Genomic DNA, 15,674 nt, shown 5'->3' with positions numbered 1-15,674 from the left:
TGGTATTTAGGCCCAGACCAGCTCAGATGCCATATGCCATGCCTTGTGTTACTGTATCACCTGTCTCCTGGCTTGCCTCAGTCATCATGGCATCCCACTTCAGCTCTCCATTGTGGTTGATCTAGTTTGTTGGTATTGTTTTTCTGCTCTTTCTTTCCTCTCCTACTCACATGGCTCAGTTTTTTGACAGTATTAAGTGTATTCAAGGGACTACAGGTCTTTGTGACAACAGTCCACCTGCAGCCACCAGCTCTCCAATAAAGACTCCTAATTGGATGACTTCTCAAAATGTGGCTTCTCTGTTTCTCGCAACTGAGTTCCTGTACTATAGGTACAATTCTCATCAATTTTGGAAGGCTCTCAGAAGGATAAATATCTTTTCCAATATACAAGGAGTGGAATAGAATGGCAATCAAAATAATTTTCCTACATTTATTAGATCAAGTGGTTTTCTGTGGTATAAGTTTAAAAATAACTGATAGTGCTGGAAGGCTTTTTTGTAAAACATAAAACATTTTTACATTCCTATAAATAAACACAAATATTCTATGTTACAATAAAATACATTAGAAATTCTCTGAACATGAATACTTGAACTGAAAAAATATATTCTGAGGGGTTTTCATATGTACAAAAGCCTTATGAGAAATGAATCATATTTAAAAATTTTTCCATATTCTTTATGTTCAAATTGTTTCTCAGCATATGAATATGCTGATAATCCACACATTATCTAATGCCTCTTCTCACAATGCTTTCATTCATCATGTTTTTCTCTAGCATGAATTCTTAGATGTACTTTAAGACTTGAATTATGTCTAAAGGACTTTCCACATTTATTACATGCAAATGGCTTCTCACTACTGTGAATAGTCTGATGTCGAGTAAGACGTCCATAGACACTAAAGGCCTTCCCGCATTCCTTGCATTCATAGGGCTTTTCACCTGTATGAATTCTCTGATGTACTTTTAGCTGGTGGCCACTCTTAAAAGCTTTCCTGCACTCTTTACATTCATAGGGTTTCTCCCCAGTGTGAAGTTTATGATGCATTCTAAGGCTTTCAACATGACTAAAGGCCTTCCAACATTCCTTACATTCATAGGGTTTCTCACCAGTGTGAATCCTCTCATGTCTAAGGAGATCTGATGTACAACCAAAAGCCTTTCCGCATTCTTTACATTTATAGGGCTTCTCACCAGTATGAATTTTCTGGTGCATCCTAAGGCTACCACCATGAATATAAGCCTTTCCACATTCTGTACATTTATAGGGCTTCTCACCAGTATGAATCCTCTCATGTTGAATAAGGGTTGAGGCACGAATAAAGGCCTTCCCACATTCATTACATTCATAGGGTTTGACACCAGTGTGCATTCTCTGATGGGGAATAAGCTGATAGACACGACTGAAGGTCATCCCACATTCTTCACATTTATAGGGCTTCTTGCCGGTGTGAATTCTCTCATGTTGAACAAGATTTGAGGCAGAACTAAAGGCCTTCCAACATTCTTTACATTTATAGGGTTTTTCACCAGTATGAATTCTATGATGTACTGTAAGATCTACACCACGACTAAAGGTCATCCCACATTTGTGGCATTCATATGGCTTCTCGCCAGTATGAATTCTGTCATGTTGCACCAGGTGAGAGGCTTGGCTAAAGGCCTTCCCACAAGTCTTACATTGGTAGGGTTTCTCCCCAGTATGGATTCTCTGATGCATTTTAAGTTTTCCACCTCTACTAAAGGCCTTCCCACATTCATGACATACATAGGATTTCTCTCCACTATGAACTTTTCCATGTTGAGTCAGGTATGAGACACGACTAAAGGCCTTCCCACATTCTTCACACTGATAGGGTTTCTCACCTGTATGGATTCTTTGATGAACTCTAAGGTCTATATTGCGACTGAATGTCATCACACATTCTTCACATTTATAGGGCTTTTCACCAGTATGAATTTTTTGATGTTGCCGAAGGTTGGACGCACGATTAAAGGCTTTTCCACATTGACTACATTCATAGGGTTTCTCACCAGTATGAATTCTCCGATGTACTATGAGGTTTGTAGGACGAGTAAAGGACTTCCCACATTTGTCACATTCATAAGACTTCTCACTACTATCAAATCTTTGCTGTAGAATGACAGAGGAATGTATTCTATAAATGTCAACTTTTCCAAGGTTGATATTTTCACACGCAGGCTTGAATTCTAAAAGAAGTAATAAAAACCTTTTGTTTTATTAGATGCCAAAAATAAATGCTCTATAGATTTTTTATTTTTTTTTTTTGTTGATTGTGGGGCTTTAACTCACAGACAAGGCATTGTCCCTGAGCCTTTTTGTTCTCAAAGCTAGCACTCTACACAGCACCACTTCTGGTTTTTTGAGTGGTTACTTGGAGATAAGAGTTTTATGGGTAATTTTCTACCCAGGCTTTGCTTACAGGCATAAGCCACTGGTGCCCGGCTTAGACCATTTTTTTAAGTGTATAATTTTATTGTTATTATTAAGGTGTTATACTTACCATTTCGTAAGTCAGGTAATGAATACATTTCTTTCTGGACAATGTCACCCCTTCCTTTGCTTTCTGAGCTTCCTTCACCCATTCTTTTTCTTTTTTTTTTTTTTTTTGGTCAGTCTTGAGGCTTGAACTCTGGGTCTGGGTGATGTCCCTCAGCTCTTCAGCTCAAGGCGAGCACTCTACCACTTGAGCCACAGCACCACTTCCGGTTTTGTGGTTTATTGGAAATAAGAGTCTCACGGACTTTTCCTGCCCGGGCTGGCTTTGAACTGCAATCCTCAGATCTCAGCCTCCTGAGTAGCTAGGATTATAGGCGTGAGCCACTGGTGCCCGGCTTCCTTCACCCATTTCTGCCCACAAGTTGCATAATTCATTTTCCACATAGTGTATACTAAATGCTCTGACTGCATTTTTCACCCTCTCTCCCTCCATTTCTACTCTCCTCCTTACCACCTCTCAAAAGATAGAAAGAACAAAAAGAAAAAACCACAAAGTAAAAACAAACACCACCAACAAACAGAAAACTCCCATGTTTGCATTGTACAGATTCTTTTCTAATAATTTAAATGTTGCCAACTAGAAATGAACATTTGTAAGAACTCTAAAATCAGCTGTACAGTTTATACTTGTTACTGTCAAAATGACTCCACAACTCTCATTTATTACTTTGCCACAGTGATAAAATGGGTGACTTCCTATATTAGCTACCATGTGTAATATAAACAAACATATCAAGAATTAAGATAGCCCAGGAATATAATAAGGATAAAAGAAAAATAAAGGGCTGGGAAGGTGGCTCAGTGGTAGAGCGCTTGCCTTGCATGCCTGAGACCCTAGGTTCCAATCCTCTGCACCACATAAGCAAAAAGAAAAAAACCGGAAGTGGTGCTGTGGCTCAAGTGGTAGAGTGCTAGCCTTGAGCTGAAGAGCTGAGGGACAGCACCCAAGCCCAGAGTTCAGGCCCCACGTCCGGACCCCCCAAAAAAAAAAAAGAAAGAAAGAAAAATAAAGTTTAGAATGCTAATGAATGTTAAGTGAAGAAAGCCGGGTGCCAGTGACTCACACCTATAATCCTAGTTACTCAGGAAGCTGAGATCTGGGGATTGCAGTTCAAAGCCAGGCCAGACAGGAAAGTCCATGGGACTCTTTCTTTTTTTGGGTCCGGTCGTGGGGCCTGAACTCAGGGCCTGGGCGTTGTCCCTCAGCTCTTCAGCTCAAGGCTAGCACTCTACCACTTGAGCCACAGTGTCACTTCCAGCTTTTTTCTTTTTTCTTATGTGGTGTTGAGGAATCGAACCGAGGGCCTCATGCATGCAAGGCAAGCGCTCTACCACTGAGCCACCATTCCAGCCCCTCCATGAGACTCTTATCTGCAATAAACCACCAGAAAACTGGAACTGGCACTGTGGGAAGATTGAGATTTTTTTTAAGTGAATATCTGAAAAGCATGAATACGAATAATTCGCCAATCTATATTGATTTAATGTAGAGTTCTATTAAACTTTTTTTTCTGTTTTTTCTTGCCAGTCCTGAGGCTTGAACTCAGGGCCTGAGCATTATCCCTGAGCTTCTTTTGCTCAAGGCTAGCACTCTACCCCTTGAGCCACAGCTCCACTTCCGGCTCTGTTTATGTGGTACTGAGGAACCAAACCCACGGCTTCATGCACGCTAAGCAAGCACTCTATCACTGAGCCACCTTCCCAGCCTCTATTAAGTTTTATTTAAAATTAAAGATATAGGGCTGGGAAGATAGCTCAGTGGTAGAGTGCTTACCTTGCATACATGAGGCCCTGGGTTGGATTCTTCAATACCACCTAAGCAGAAAAAGCTCAGTGGCGCTGTGGCTCAAGCTGTAGAGCTCTAGCCTTGAGCTGAAGAGCTAAGGCACAGCACTCAGGCCCAGAGTTCAGGCCCCACAACCAACAAAAATAAATAAATTAATAAAATAATAAAATTAAAGATATAAAAATTTAATCAAATCATGGATCCTAATTAACCTTAAGAAACAACTGTAGGGCTGGGAAGGTAGCTCAGTGGTAGAGTGCTTGCCTCAAATGCATGAGGCCCTGGGTTCAATTCCGCAGCACCATATAAACAGAAAAGGCCAGAAGTGTCGCTGTGGCTCAAGTGGTAAAACACGAGCCTTGATCTGAAGAGCTGAGGGACAGTGCCCAGGCTCAGAGTTTAGGCCCTACAACTGACAAAAACAAAAACAAAAATAAAAACAAAAAAAAAACTGTAGTTCTTCTTAATAAATGATAATACTTACTAATACATAATCATTCGTGACATACTGAGTTTATTTTATCCTTTTTTTTTTTTTGGGGTGCCAGTAATAGGGTTTGAACTCAACACTGTCCCTGAGCTTTATTGCTCCAGGATAGCGCTCTACAACTTGAGCCACAGCTCTACTTTCCAACTTTTTGTGGCTAATTGGAGATTCTTTTTTTTTTTTTTTTGTCAGTCATGGGGCTTGAACTCTGGGCCTGGGCACTATCACTGAGTCTTCAGCTCCAGGCAAGTGCTCTACCACTTGAGACACAGTACCACTCCCAGTCTTCTAGTGGCTAATTGGACATAAGAGTCTTCCCAGACTGGCTTTGAACCGTGATCTTCAGCTCTCAGCCTCCTCAGTCGCTAGGATTATGGGCGTGAGCCACCAGCACCCTGGAGATTCTTATAGACTTTTCTTGCCTGGGCTGTCTTCAAACCTCAATTGTCAGATCTCGACCTTCTAAGTAGCAAGGTTTACAGGTATGAGCCTCCATTACCTGGCAATTGTGATATTCTTGCTGCTCCTAAAACTGACAATACTCACACCCTCTTCAAGATCTTCATATGAGCTGTTCACTCTTCTTGGCATATTACTTTTAATATACTTGAATGACCTAAGCCCTTATAATATACCATCAGCTGAGTCCAAAATCCAGAGCACAGTGCCCCTTTCTGAACTGGAATAGGAATATGAAGCTGAAAAAACTGAGTAACTAACTAAAGTGAAGCTCATGGGGAGTATTTCTCTCCTCTCAGGACCACAAACCTTTCCCCTCTATCCCCTGTGGTGAGACTTTGAACTCAGGGTCTGGGCACTGTTCCTGAGCTCTTTTGCTCAAAGCTAGTGCTGTAGACATAGTACCACTTCTAGTTTTTGAGTAGTTAATTGGAGACAAGAGTTTCACAGGAGCTGTTTTGGCCAGGTTGGTTTCAAACCAAAATCTTCAGATGTCAGCCTCCTGGGCAGCTAGGATTACAGGTGTGAGCCACCAGTGCCTGGCACAAGCCTTTTCTTTACTATGAGATTTCCAACCAACATTCTAAGTGTGTGTCTCTCTTCTTTGGCCAGTTGGGCCTCTGCCTGAAAATGGCTTCCTATAGTCAGAGTTACTGTTACTTACCTCTAAAGCCCTTTCTTGTTTCTTCCCTCACAATCATCCAGGGATCTTTTCCTTGTTCCAATAATGTAATTATATCTGGCTTAGAAATGGAATGTCCTATTTTTAAAAAATGAACACATTAAAATGTAGAAATGCTTTGCTTAGTCAAATTCATATTAATGGTAAAAGAAAAAGTGATGTTATATAAAAACAGATGAGAACATTGAAGGAATTATTATTATTATTATTATTATTATTGTGCCAGTGCTGGAGCCTAAACTTAGGACCTGGGTACTGTTCCTGAGCTTCCTTTGCTCAAGGCTAACATTCTATGACTTGAGCCACAGTTCTACTTGTGGCGTTTTTGTATTTAAGTGGAGATAAGAGTCTCATTGGGCTGGGAAGTTGGCTCAGTGCATGCATGAGGCTCTGGGCTCAATTCCTCAGCACCACATAAGCAGAAAAAAGCCAGAAGTGGCACTGTGGTAGAGTGGTAGAGTGCTAGCCTTGAGCTGAAGAGCTGAGGGACAAAGCCCAGGCCCAGAGTGCAGGCCCTATGACCAACAACAATGAAAAAAAAAAAAGAGTCTCATTAACTTTTCTGCCCAGGATGGCTTTTAACTATGATCCTCAGATCTCAACCTCCTGAGTTGCTAGAATTATAGGCATGAGCCACTGGTGCCTGGTGGAAATTAAAGAATCCTTAAAATCATATAAAGTTTGTCTTAGGAAGCAAAATAATTTACTTCAATTTTAAGGGAATCCACCATTATATAAATTGTAGAAGTACATTTAGTAATTAGAACAACTCAGAATCATCTGTCAAGCTGTTCTTCCTGAAAATGGATCAGATAACATAATATAGTAAACTTGGGCATAAATAGGCAACCTAAGTCCTTTAACGATGCTTATACTGTACATGCCCAGAACCCTAATCTAGCTAAGGAACAGAGATAATTCTAAGTGAGATTAGAGAAGGTTTAACTATGATTGAAAGATGGGAAAGACAAATGCGTTTATAATGGACTTGCCATTGTAACCTAACCACTTCTTTTGAGAAGGAAAAGAAAAAAGAAAAAAAAATTAACCAGTTTCCCATAGTTTGTCTTCAAAATAGGAGTAGGAAAAGAAACTGTTAGCCAGGCCCTGGTGGCTCTTGCCTGTAATCCTAGCTACTCAGGAGGCTGAGATTTGAGGATCATGGTATGAAGCCAGCTTAGGCAGCAAAGTCCATGAGACTCTTTTTTTTTTGGTCGGTTGTAGGGCTTGAACTTTGGGCCTGGGCACTGTCCCTCAGCTCTTCAGCTCAAGTCAAGCACTCTACCCCTTGAGCCACAGCACCACTTCTGGTTTTCTGAATGGTTTATTGGAGATAAGAGTCTCAAGGACTTTCCTTGCCTGGGCTGGCTTTGAACCATGATCCTCAGATCTCAGACTCCTGAGTAGCTAGAACTATAGGCGTGAGCCACCAGCACCCAACTTCCAGGAGACTCTTATCTCCACTTAACCACCAGAAAACAGGAAGTGGTTCTGTGGCTCAAAGTGGTAGAGTGCTAGCTTTGAACAAAAAAGCTCAGGGACAGTACCCAGTACATGAGTTCAAGCCACACTACTGACCAAAAAAAAAAAAAAATTCTAGAAAAGATCTAAATTATCCATTATTTGAATCAGAAAACATACCCAATGAGACCAAGTTACCATAGTTCTCCATCATCACATTCCGGTACAAGTTCTTCTGGGAAGAGTTGAGGCATTCCCACTCCTGCTGGGAAAAGTCTATGGCTATATCCCTGAATGTCACTGGTCCCTGAAATGGCAAACCCATATATCACTGGAGAAATTAAAGGAATTACTTTAAAGATTGCAGCCAGGCGCCAGTGGCTCACATCTATAATTCTTCCTACTCAGGAGGCTGAGATCTGAGGAACATGGTTCAAAGTCAGCCTGGGCAGCAAAGACCGAGACTCTTTTTTTGGGGGGAGGGGGCCCAGTCGTGGGGTCTGAACTCTGGGCCTGGGCGCTGTCCCTCAGCTCTTCAGCTCAAGGCAAGCGCTCTACCACTTGAGCCACAGCACCATTTCTGGCTTTTTTCTGCTTATGTGGTGCTGAGGAATCGAACCCAGGGCCTCATGCATGTGAGGCAAGCACTCTACCACTGAGCCAACTTCCCAGCCCCAAGACTGAGACTCTTATCTCCAATTAACCACCAGAAAACCAGAAGTGGGGCTTGTGGCTAAAGTGATAGAGCGCTCACCTTGAGCTCAAGGATAGTGCCCAGGCCCAGAGTTCAAGCCCCAGGACTGACAGGAAGGAAGGAAGGAAGGAAGGAAGGAAGGAAGGAAGGAAGGAAGGAAGGAAGGAAGGAAGGAAAGAGTATAGAAAAGAAAGATTGCAGAGATGAGAAATGGACTGCATTATACAAAGAGGGCAATAAAATCAGCCCAGGTGCTGATTTATACAAATTTATAATATGCAAAGTGCAGAATTAACAGTTTTTTTTTTGAAGCAAACTTCTAGCATAAACAAAACTGTCTGGTGCATTTTGGGGAGGGGGGGAGGGCTGGTCGTCAGGCGTGAACTCTGGTCCTAGGCACTTTCCCTCAGCTCTTCAGCTCAAGGCTAGTGCTCTACCACTTGAGACACAGTGTCACTTGTGGCTTTTCTGCTTATGTGGTGCTGAGGAATCAAACCCAGAGCCTCATGCATGCAAGGCAAGTACTCTACCACTGAACCACCTTCCTAGACCTAGTGCACTCTTAAAGATGCAAAACATTTGGTGATAAATAAGGTTTATGTATTAAAATAGTGAATACAAGTATAATCTCTGATATCTGCCAAATAAATTGTTTTGGGGTGGTGATACTAAGAACAGAACCTGAGGCCTAGTGCTTGCTAAGTAAGCACTCAACTTTGCTTTTTAGATTTTAATTCTTTTAGGTAGGGTCTCAAGCTAACCTTTGGCTCAAAAATCCTCTTACCTCTGCCTTTTGAATAGTTGGGATTACAGGCATACACCAACACACCCAGCAAAATTTTTGCTTTTAAAAGAAAAAGTAAAGCCGGGTGCTGGTGGCTCACGCCTGTAATCCTAGCTACTCAGGAGGCTGAGATCTGAGGATCGCGGTTCAAAGCCAGCCCGGACAAGAAAGACCATGAGACTCCTATCTCCAATAAACCACCAGAAAACCGGAAGTGGTGCTGTAGCTCAAGTGGTAGAGCGCTCGCCTTGAGCTGAAGAGCTGAGGGACAGCGCCCAGGCCCAGAGTTCAAGCCCCACGACCGACAAAAAAAAAAGAAAAAGTAAGTGGTGCTGTGGCTCAAGTGGTAGAGTACTGGCCTTGCGCTGAAGAGCTGAGGAACAGCACCCACACCCAGAGTTCAAGCCTACGACTGACCAAAAAAAAAAAAAAAAAGAAAGAAAAAAGAAGAAAAGAAAAAGTTAATCCAATGTTTTGGTTTTGGTTTTGTTGTGCTAATCCAGGAGTGTCCCTGGGGAGATTTTTTGTTTTGCTCAAGGCTAGCACTCTACAGCCACAGCTCTGTCTGGCTTTTTTGGTGGATAACTGAAGATAAGAGTCTCATAGATTTTCCTGCTTTGAACAGCAATCCTCAGGATTACAGGTGTGAGCAATTTTCCTTGTTTTGACAAGCCCATGTGGTTTATCTAATTTTTTTTTTTTTTGTCGGTTGTGGGGCTTGAACTCTGGGCCTGGGCGCTGTCCCTCAGCTCTTCAGCTCAAGGTGAGCGCTCTACCACTTGAGCTACAGCGCCACTTCTGGTTTTCTGGTGGTTTATTGGAGATAGGAGTCTCACGGTCTTTCCTGCCCGGGCTGGCTTTGAACCGCGATCCTCAGATCTCAGCCTCCTGAGTAGCTAGGATTACAGGCGTGAGCCACCAGCGCCCGGCTAAGCCCATGTGGTTTAGAGTATCTACATAAGCTTTTTATGTAGCTATAACACATATACGTGAGTTCATTTTCAGTTCTCTCTCTTTTGTGTCCATCTAATATTTCTCATTGACTCTTTGTCCTGAGTGTGTTATGCAGCTTCTATATGGGTTACCAATAATCCCCAAGTCCCAGTATGATGTCCTGTGTAAGTCTGTTCCCTTACACATGAACTAAACCAAATGGCTTGTTTGTAATAAATGAAACAGCTAAAGTTCAATTCTGAATGAGCCACACAGTAGAAGAAGCTGGGTAATTTGGCATCACATTTGGCATCAGTGAAAGAATGAGAATTAGAAACAAGTTATTTTGAGGAAAAATTTCCTCTGGTGAAAACTTCAAGAAAATACTTGCATGACCTAATATATATATATATATATATATATATATATATATATATATATATATATATATATACACACACATACATACAAATATACATATATATGCACACACATATACATTTCAATAAAGAAACATCAACTTACATAGGCCATGATTTTCAAACTTCAGGACTTTACAGTTCCACTCTCAGAAAAGCATGGATCCAGAGAGCTAGAAATGGAAGAAGAAAAGACCTTCAGACTAGGATTCTGCTGTGTTCTAAGAGGACAGAACTTAAAAGTTACTTAGTAACTGGGCACTAGTGGCTGACACCTATAATCCTAGCCACTGAGGAGGCTAAGATCTGAGGATCACAGTTCAAAGCCAGCCTGGGCAAGAAAATTCATGAGACTCTTATCTCCAAAAACCACTAGAAATCCAGAAGTGGCACTGTGGCTCAAATAGTGCTAGCCTTGAGCTGAAGAGGACAGCACCCAGGTGCAGAGTCCAAGCCCCACAACCCAAAAAAAAAAAAAAAGGAGAGTTACTTAGTATTGCTGTTAAGCTTTTCCATCCCCATTGCACATAATTTCAGCAGATTGAGGTTTCTAGATAAATCTATTTCCATGTAAACCTATACACCAAATATTAAAAAGTCATTATCTCACTAAGCTAAATGTCTGTTCTATTATTTAAGCTACTTGGGAGGCAGAGATCTGAAGGATAGTAGTTCAGATGGGGCAAAAATTTGTGAGGCTCCAGGTAAATGTTGAACTAAAGGCATAGCTCAAGTGATAGAGCACCAGCCTTGAGTAAAAAAGCTGAGCTAGAGCCTGGAGCTAGTGGCTCACACCTGTAATGCTAACTACTCAGGAGGCTGAGATCTAAGGCAGTTCAAAGCCAGCCTGGGCAGGAAAGTCCATAAGACTCTCATCCAATTAACCACCAGAAAACCAGAAGTGATGCTGTGGCTCAAAGTGGTAGAGGGCTAGCTTTGAGCAAAAGAGCTCAGGGACAGTGCCCAAGCCCTTAGTTCAAGCCCCATGACTGACCAAAAAAACAAACACTAACACCTATAGATTACAACTATAAACTACAACTATCTGTACAATTTCAAGATGCTCCTATATACTCATAAACACACACACAGAGACAATGACTTAAGAACTCCTGGAACACTTGAGTCACTGTCTCACTCTAATAATTTGCATGTTGATTTCTCATCTGTAGAAACCTAAAGGGTGCTAGTGGCTCACTCAGGAGACTGAGATCTGAAGATCACAGTTTGAAGCCAGCCCAGGCAGAAGAGTCCCTGTGAGACTCTTATCTCCAATTAACCACTCAAAAACCGGAAGTGGAGCTGTGGCTCAAAGTGGTAGAACACTAGCATTGAGTACAAAGAGGCTCAGGGACAGCACCCAGACCCTGAGTTCAAGCCCCACAGTCAACATGAAGAAGGAAGAGGAGGAGGAGGAAGAGGAGGGGGGAGAGGAGGAGGAGGAAGAGAAGTGTTGGGAGCCAACAGTAAAGTTTAAAGGTCATTCTTGACCCCGGTGCTCACTTGAAGGCATGTACAAGGAACTGGCTTACTTAAAAAACACCAGGTGCCCAGGATTGCTTTGCTATGTCTGCAGAGTTTGTTTTAGTTTCTACCAGTTGACCTTGTCTTGTTTTTACTGCACTCTGTTTTTACTGAAATTTTCCTTGTTTTTCTGGAAAATTAAAAAACACCAGGTGCCCAGGATTGCTTTGCTATGTCTGCAGAGTTTGTTTTAGTTTCTACCAGTTGACCTTGTCTTGTTTTTACTGCACTCTGTTTTTACTGAAATTTTCCTTGTTTTTCTGGAAAATTAAAAAACACCAGGTGCCCAGGATTGCTTTGCTATGTCTGCAGAGTTTGTTTTAGTTTCTACCAGTTGACCTTGTCTTGTTTTTACTGCACTCTGTTTTTACTGAAATTTTCCTTGTTTTTCTGGACTATTGTAACCTTATGTTACCTCTTGACTTCTAATAGTATATATTAGGGAAAGTTAAAAATAAAAGGTGCTGCAGTCTTGAGCTGCAGACCTCCCGACCCCATCCTTTGTCTCATGTCTTTATTTTTCCGCATCTTCACCCCCTAATTCAGGATTCCCTTTCGTTGCCGGCAGGCTCCGACAAAGGAGGTGGTGGAGGAGAAAGGAAGGAAGGAAGGAAGGAAGGAAAGAAACCTAAAGGAGAAAGAAGAGTAACCACATGTAATTATTATTACATCTTTCAGGGTTACTCCTGCTGAATAGGGGTGGGGTTGGGCTGGGGTAGGTAGTTCAACTGGTAGATCACCTTCCTAGCAAGTGCAAGATCCTTTGTTTATTTGTTTATTTATTTTTGGTCCGGTTGTGGGGCCTGAACTCTGGGCCTGGGCGCTGTCCCTCAGCTCTTCAGCTCAAGGCTAGCCCTCTACCACTTGAGCCACATCGCCACTTCTGGCTTTTTTCTTTTTGCTTATATGGTGCTGAGGAATTGAACCCAGGGCCTCAGGCATGCAAGGCAAGCACTTTACCACTGAGCCACCTTCCCAGCCCCAAGATCCTTTGTTTAAAGCCCTAGTACCACCCAAAGGAGAAAGGAAAGATAGTCTATGGCATCTGTATCACAGTTCATAGCAGTCCCTAGGCTCAGAATTTAAGGGATGCTACATTTCTCAAACATATAAAGGGACCCCAAAGGACTCCCAACTAAGAATTCCATACTCCTAATCTTACTCCTGTTTTGCTTTATAATTTCTACCCTAATTGCACATCTGTACTTTTTTGAGGAGAGGGGATGGTGGAGATTGAATTTAGGGTCACCCATTTGATAGGCAGGCAATATCACTTGAGCCAGCAGAGTAACTTCTTGCTGAAAGGCCTCAACACCTAATTTCTCCTCTGAACTGTATGTGTGTCTTGAACACAGCATCTGATCCCCGACCCTCAGCTTTTTTTCACTCAAGGGTGGCACTCTACTACTTGAACTCTAGGTTCACTCTCCTCTGCTTTCTGGTGCTTAATTGGAGATAAGCACCAGATATTCTTTTGTATGACTTTGAATCTTTTATTGTTATAAAGGTGATGTACAGAGGGGTTACAGTTATATAAACCAGGTGATGAATACATTTCTTTTTGGATCGTGTCACCCTTTCCCTAGCTCTCTCCCAGTTTTTCCCTCCCGTCTCCACCCATAAGTTGTATAGTTCATTTTCAACATAGTGGGTGAGAGGCCACTTCTGCATTTGTTCACCCTTTGTCCCTCCATTTCCTCACAGACATTCTTGCCTGGGCTGGTTTTGAACCTCGATCACAGCCTCCAGAGTAGCCAGGATTACAGATGTGAGCCCACCAGTACCAGCCCTGAATGGTTTGGGGGTTTTTTGTTTTGTTTTGTGGTTTTTTTTTTGGGGGGGGGGGTCAGTCATACGTGACTGAATGGAGGACGCAGAAAGCAGCAGGGAACCTAGGTCACAGGGACACTCGCTCCACAGCCACGACAACGCACCCAGTTCGCCGTCCCGTTAAGGGCCGCAACGCACAGTTCAGTCCCGCAACCGCACCCACTTCGCAGAGTCGCGGCCGGTCCTGTCTCCCGCGGCCCGGGCCTCTCACCGTCGCCGTCGTCTCCCACCGACACCGTCACCCTCCTCGCAGCCGCCAGAGCCGCCCGCCGCCCGGCTCTCACCGCTACGCGGGGCGCAGCGTACCTGCAGCCTCTCAGCGAGCCGCTCCGCCTTCTTCCTCACATAGGACCAAGTCCAGCACGGCATGCCCGGGGAGGAGAGGTAGGAAACAGAGCCAGAGTTCGGAGTGATCTCCGTCGCTGGTGGGATATGTAGTCCCCGGCAGATTACCCAGTGCCTCAGTCCTTGTGGGAAACCGAGGCAGCAGCCTCGGTTCTCACAGCAACCGTGAGGCGCGCAGGCCCCGCCCACCGCCTGCAACTCGGGGGCCGCGCAGGCCCCGCCCCCGCTTGCGTCTGGAAGCGTCATGCCACGCCCACCTCCAATATCCCGGAGGCGCGTAGGCTCCGCCCCCTTTCCCTCCCCCCGCTCTAGGCGGCGCGAAGCCCCGCCCTCAGTCCGAGCCCCAGAGCCTTCCGGGAGTGGCTGTCAATACCTGGAGGAGTGTGCAAGAGCGCATGCGCGAACGCTGCAGGAGCTGACCAAAGGCTGATTTTTTTTTTGTTCTAAAATTCTCGGAACATAGAGGAGACAAATCAGGATGGTCCAGACTTCAGGGGTCTGAGAAAAGAACTATGGAGTTCTGCTCCGAAGCCTACGACCTGTGTGTGATCTGGCGTGGATATTCAGTGTAATGGACCCAATGCATTCAGGACACTGGGGTAAACTATGAAAGAAAAGAGGAGAGCTAGGGAAGTAGTAAAGCCTCCAAGCAAAGGATAATGAATCGATGGGAGGATTTTTCAGGACGAAATAGGACAATTTGAAAATAGTTTAAACCTGGCATCAGTTGGGGAATTAATTCAAAGCTGTTTAATTGAAGATTCTGGGTTTCCATTGGGCTCCTGTGGCTCATGGGATCATGGTTCAAAGCCAGCCTGGGTAAGAAAGTCCATGAGATTCTTTTTTTTTTTTAATTTTAATTTTTTGTGAACATACTGTACAGAGGGGTTACAATTACATGGGCAAGATAATGAGTACATTTCTTATCAAGCATTGCAGCCTCCTCCTTTGTCCATGAGATTCTTATCTCCAATTAACCACTAGGAAACTGGAAGTGGCACTTGGCTCAAATGGTGGAGCACTAGCCTTGAGCTGAAGAGCTCAGGGACAGCGCCCAGGCCCAGAGTTCAAGCCCCATGACCAACAACAACAGCAACAACAACAACAAAGGAATTAAAAATTAGGAGTTAGAACTATGAAATATAGAGATAAGGACACACCCAGGAGCCTACAGAGCCCACAGTGATAACCAAACTCGGCCAGAAGCAAAGCCAATAGTAATAACTAGACGTGGCCACAAGCGAAGAAGCCCAGGCTAAAACATACAAAACCGCAGAGCAGCAGAGACCGAGTGAGACAGCCTCCCCGAGCGAGACGACTCCACATCAGACCAGCCCTCCACAGGAGCGCCTCCGCAAGGCAGCTGCTACTCCCTCCAGCGACTTGGAGCAGCCCAGTGGACACCCTCGGCGGATTCCCCTCGACCTCCGGCCCAAGCGTCGTGCCACGTGAGCTCCCTGGGTGTGGCATACGCTTAGTAGAATTGGGCATGAGCTAGTTATTGGTGTGGATTATATTTGAAGTGTTCGAATAAATTGAGTAAAACTTACTAAGCGTGATGCCATATGCGTGTTCGGCACATGATCTTTGAGCCAGGAGTCCACCATGCAGTCTCCGACCTTTTAATAAATACTCCGAATTCGAATTTTTGAAATGTGGCATCTCTGTACCCCGTTCATTGAATTACCGTATAATAATATATAGTGACAATTCTGACTTTATATGTGAGGAAACTAGTGCACAAAC

At 43.6% G+C, this 15,674-nt stretch overlaps 1 protein-coding gene across 3 annotated transcripts; it reads right to left on the bottom strand.

Moving 5' to 3' along the window:
* Positions 1-533: 533 nt before the first annotated feature.
* LOC138811111 (zinc finger protein 420-like) lies at positions 534-14,108 on the bottom strand. Of its 3 annotated transcripts, none has more exons than XM_069998704.1 (5): positions 13,795-14,108; positions 10,336-10,402; positions 7,580-7,706; positions 5,921-6,016; positions 534-2,214 (listed from the first exon to the last, which is right to left on the bottom strand). In XM_069998704.1, the coding sequence occupies exons 2-5, from the start codon at positions 10,342-10,344 to the stop codon at positions 758-760; spliced, it is 1,689 nt and encodes a 562-aa protein (XP_069854805.1). In that variant the 5' UTR covers positions 10,345-10,402; positions 13,795-14,108; the 3' UTR covers positions 534-757. The 3 variants fall into 3 exon arrangements, with proteins under 3 accessions (XP_069854805.1, XP_069854804.1, XP_069854806.1); XM_069998703.1 differs by having other exon boundaries at positions 13,890-14,108; XM_069998705.1 differs by lacking the exon at positions 13,795-14,108 and adding an exon at positions 13,688-13,728.
* Positions 14,109-15,674: the final 1,566 nt, after the last annotated feature.

Source organism: Dipodomys merriami, unplaced genomic scaffold (assembly GCF_024711535.1).
Source record: "Dipodomys merriami isolate MVZ:Mamm:240054 unplaced genomic scaffold, mDipMer1.0.p SCAF_52, whole genome shotgun sequence".
Lineage (NCBI taxonomy): Eukaryota > Metazoa > Chordata > Mammalia > Rodentia > Heteromyidae > Dipodomys > Dipodomys merriami.
This window is presented reverse-complemented; position numbering and strand designations above follow the sequence as displayed.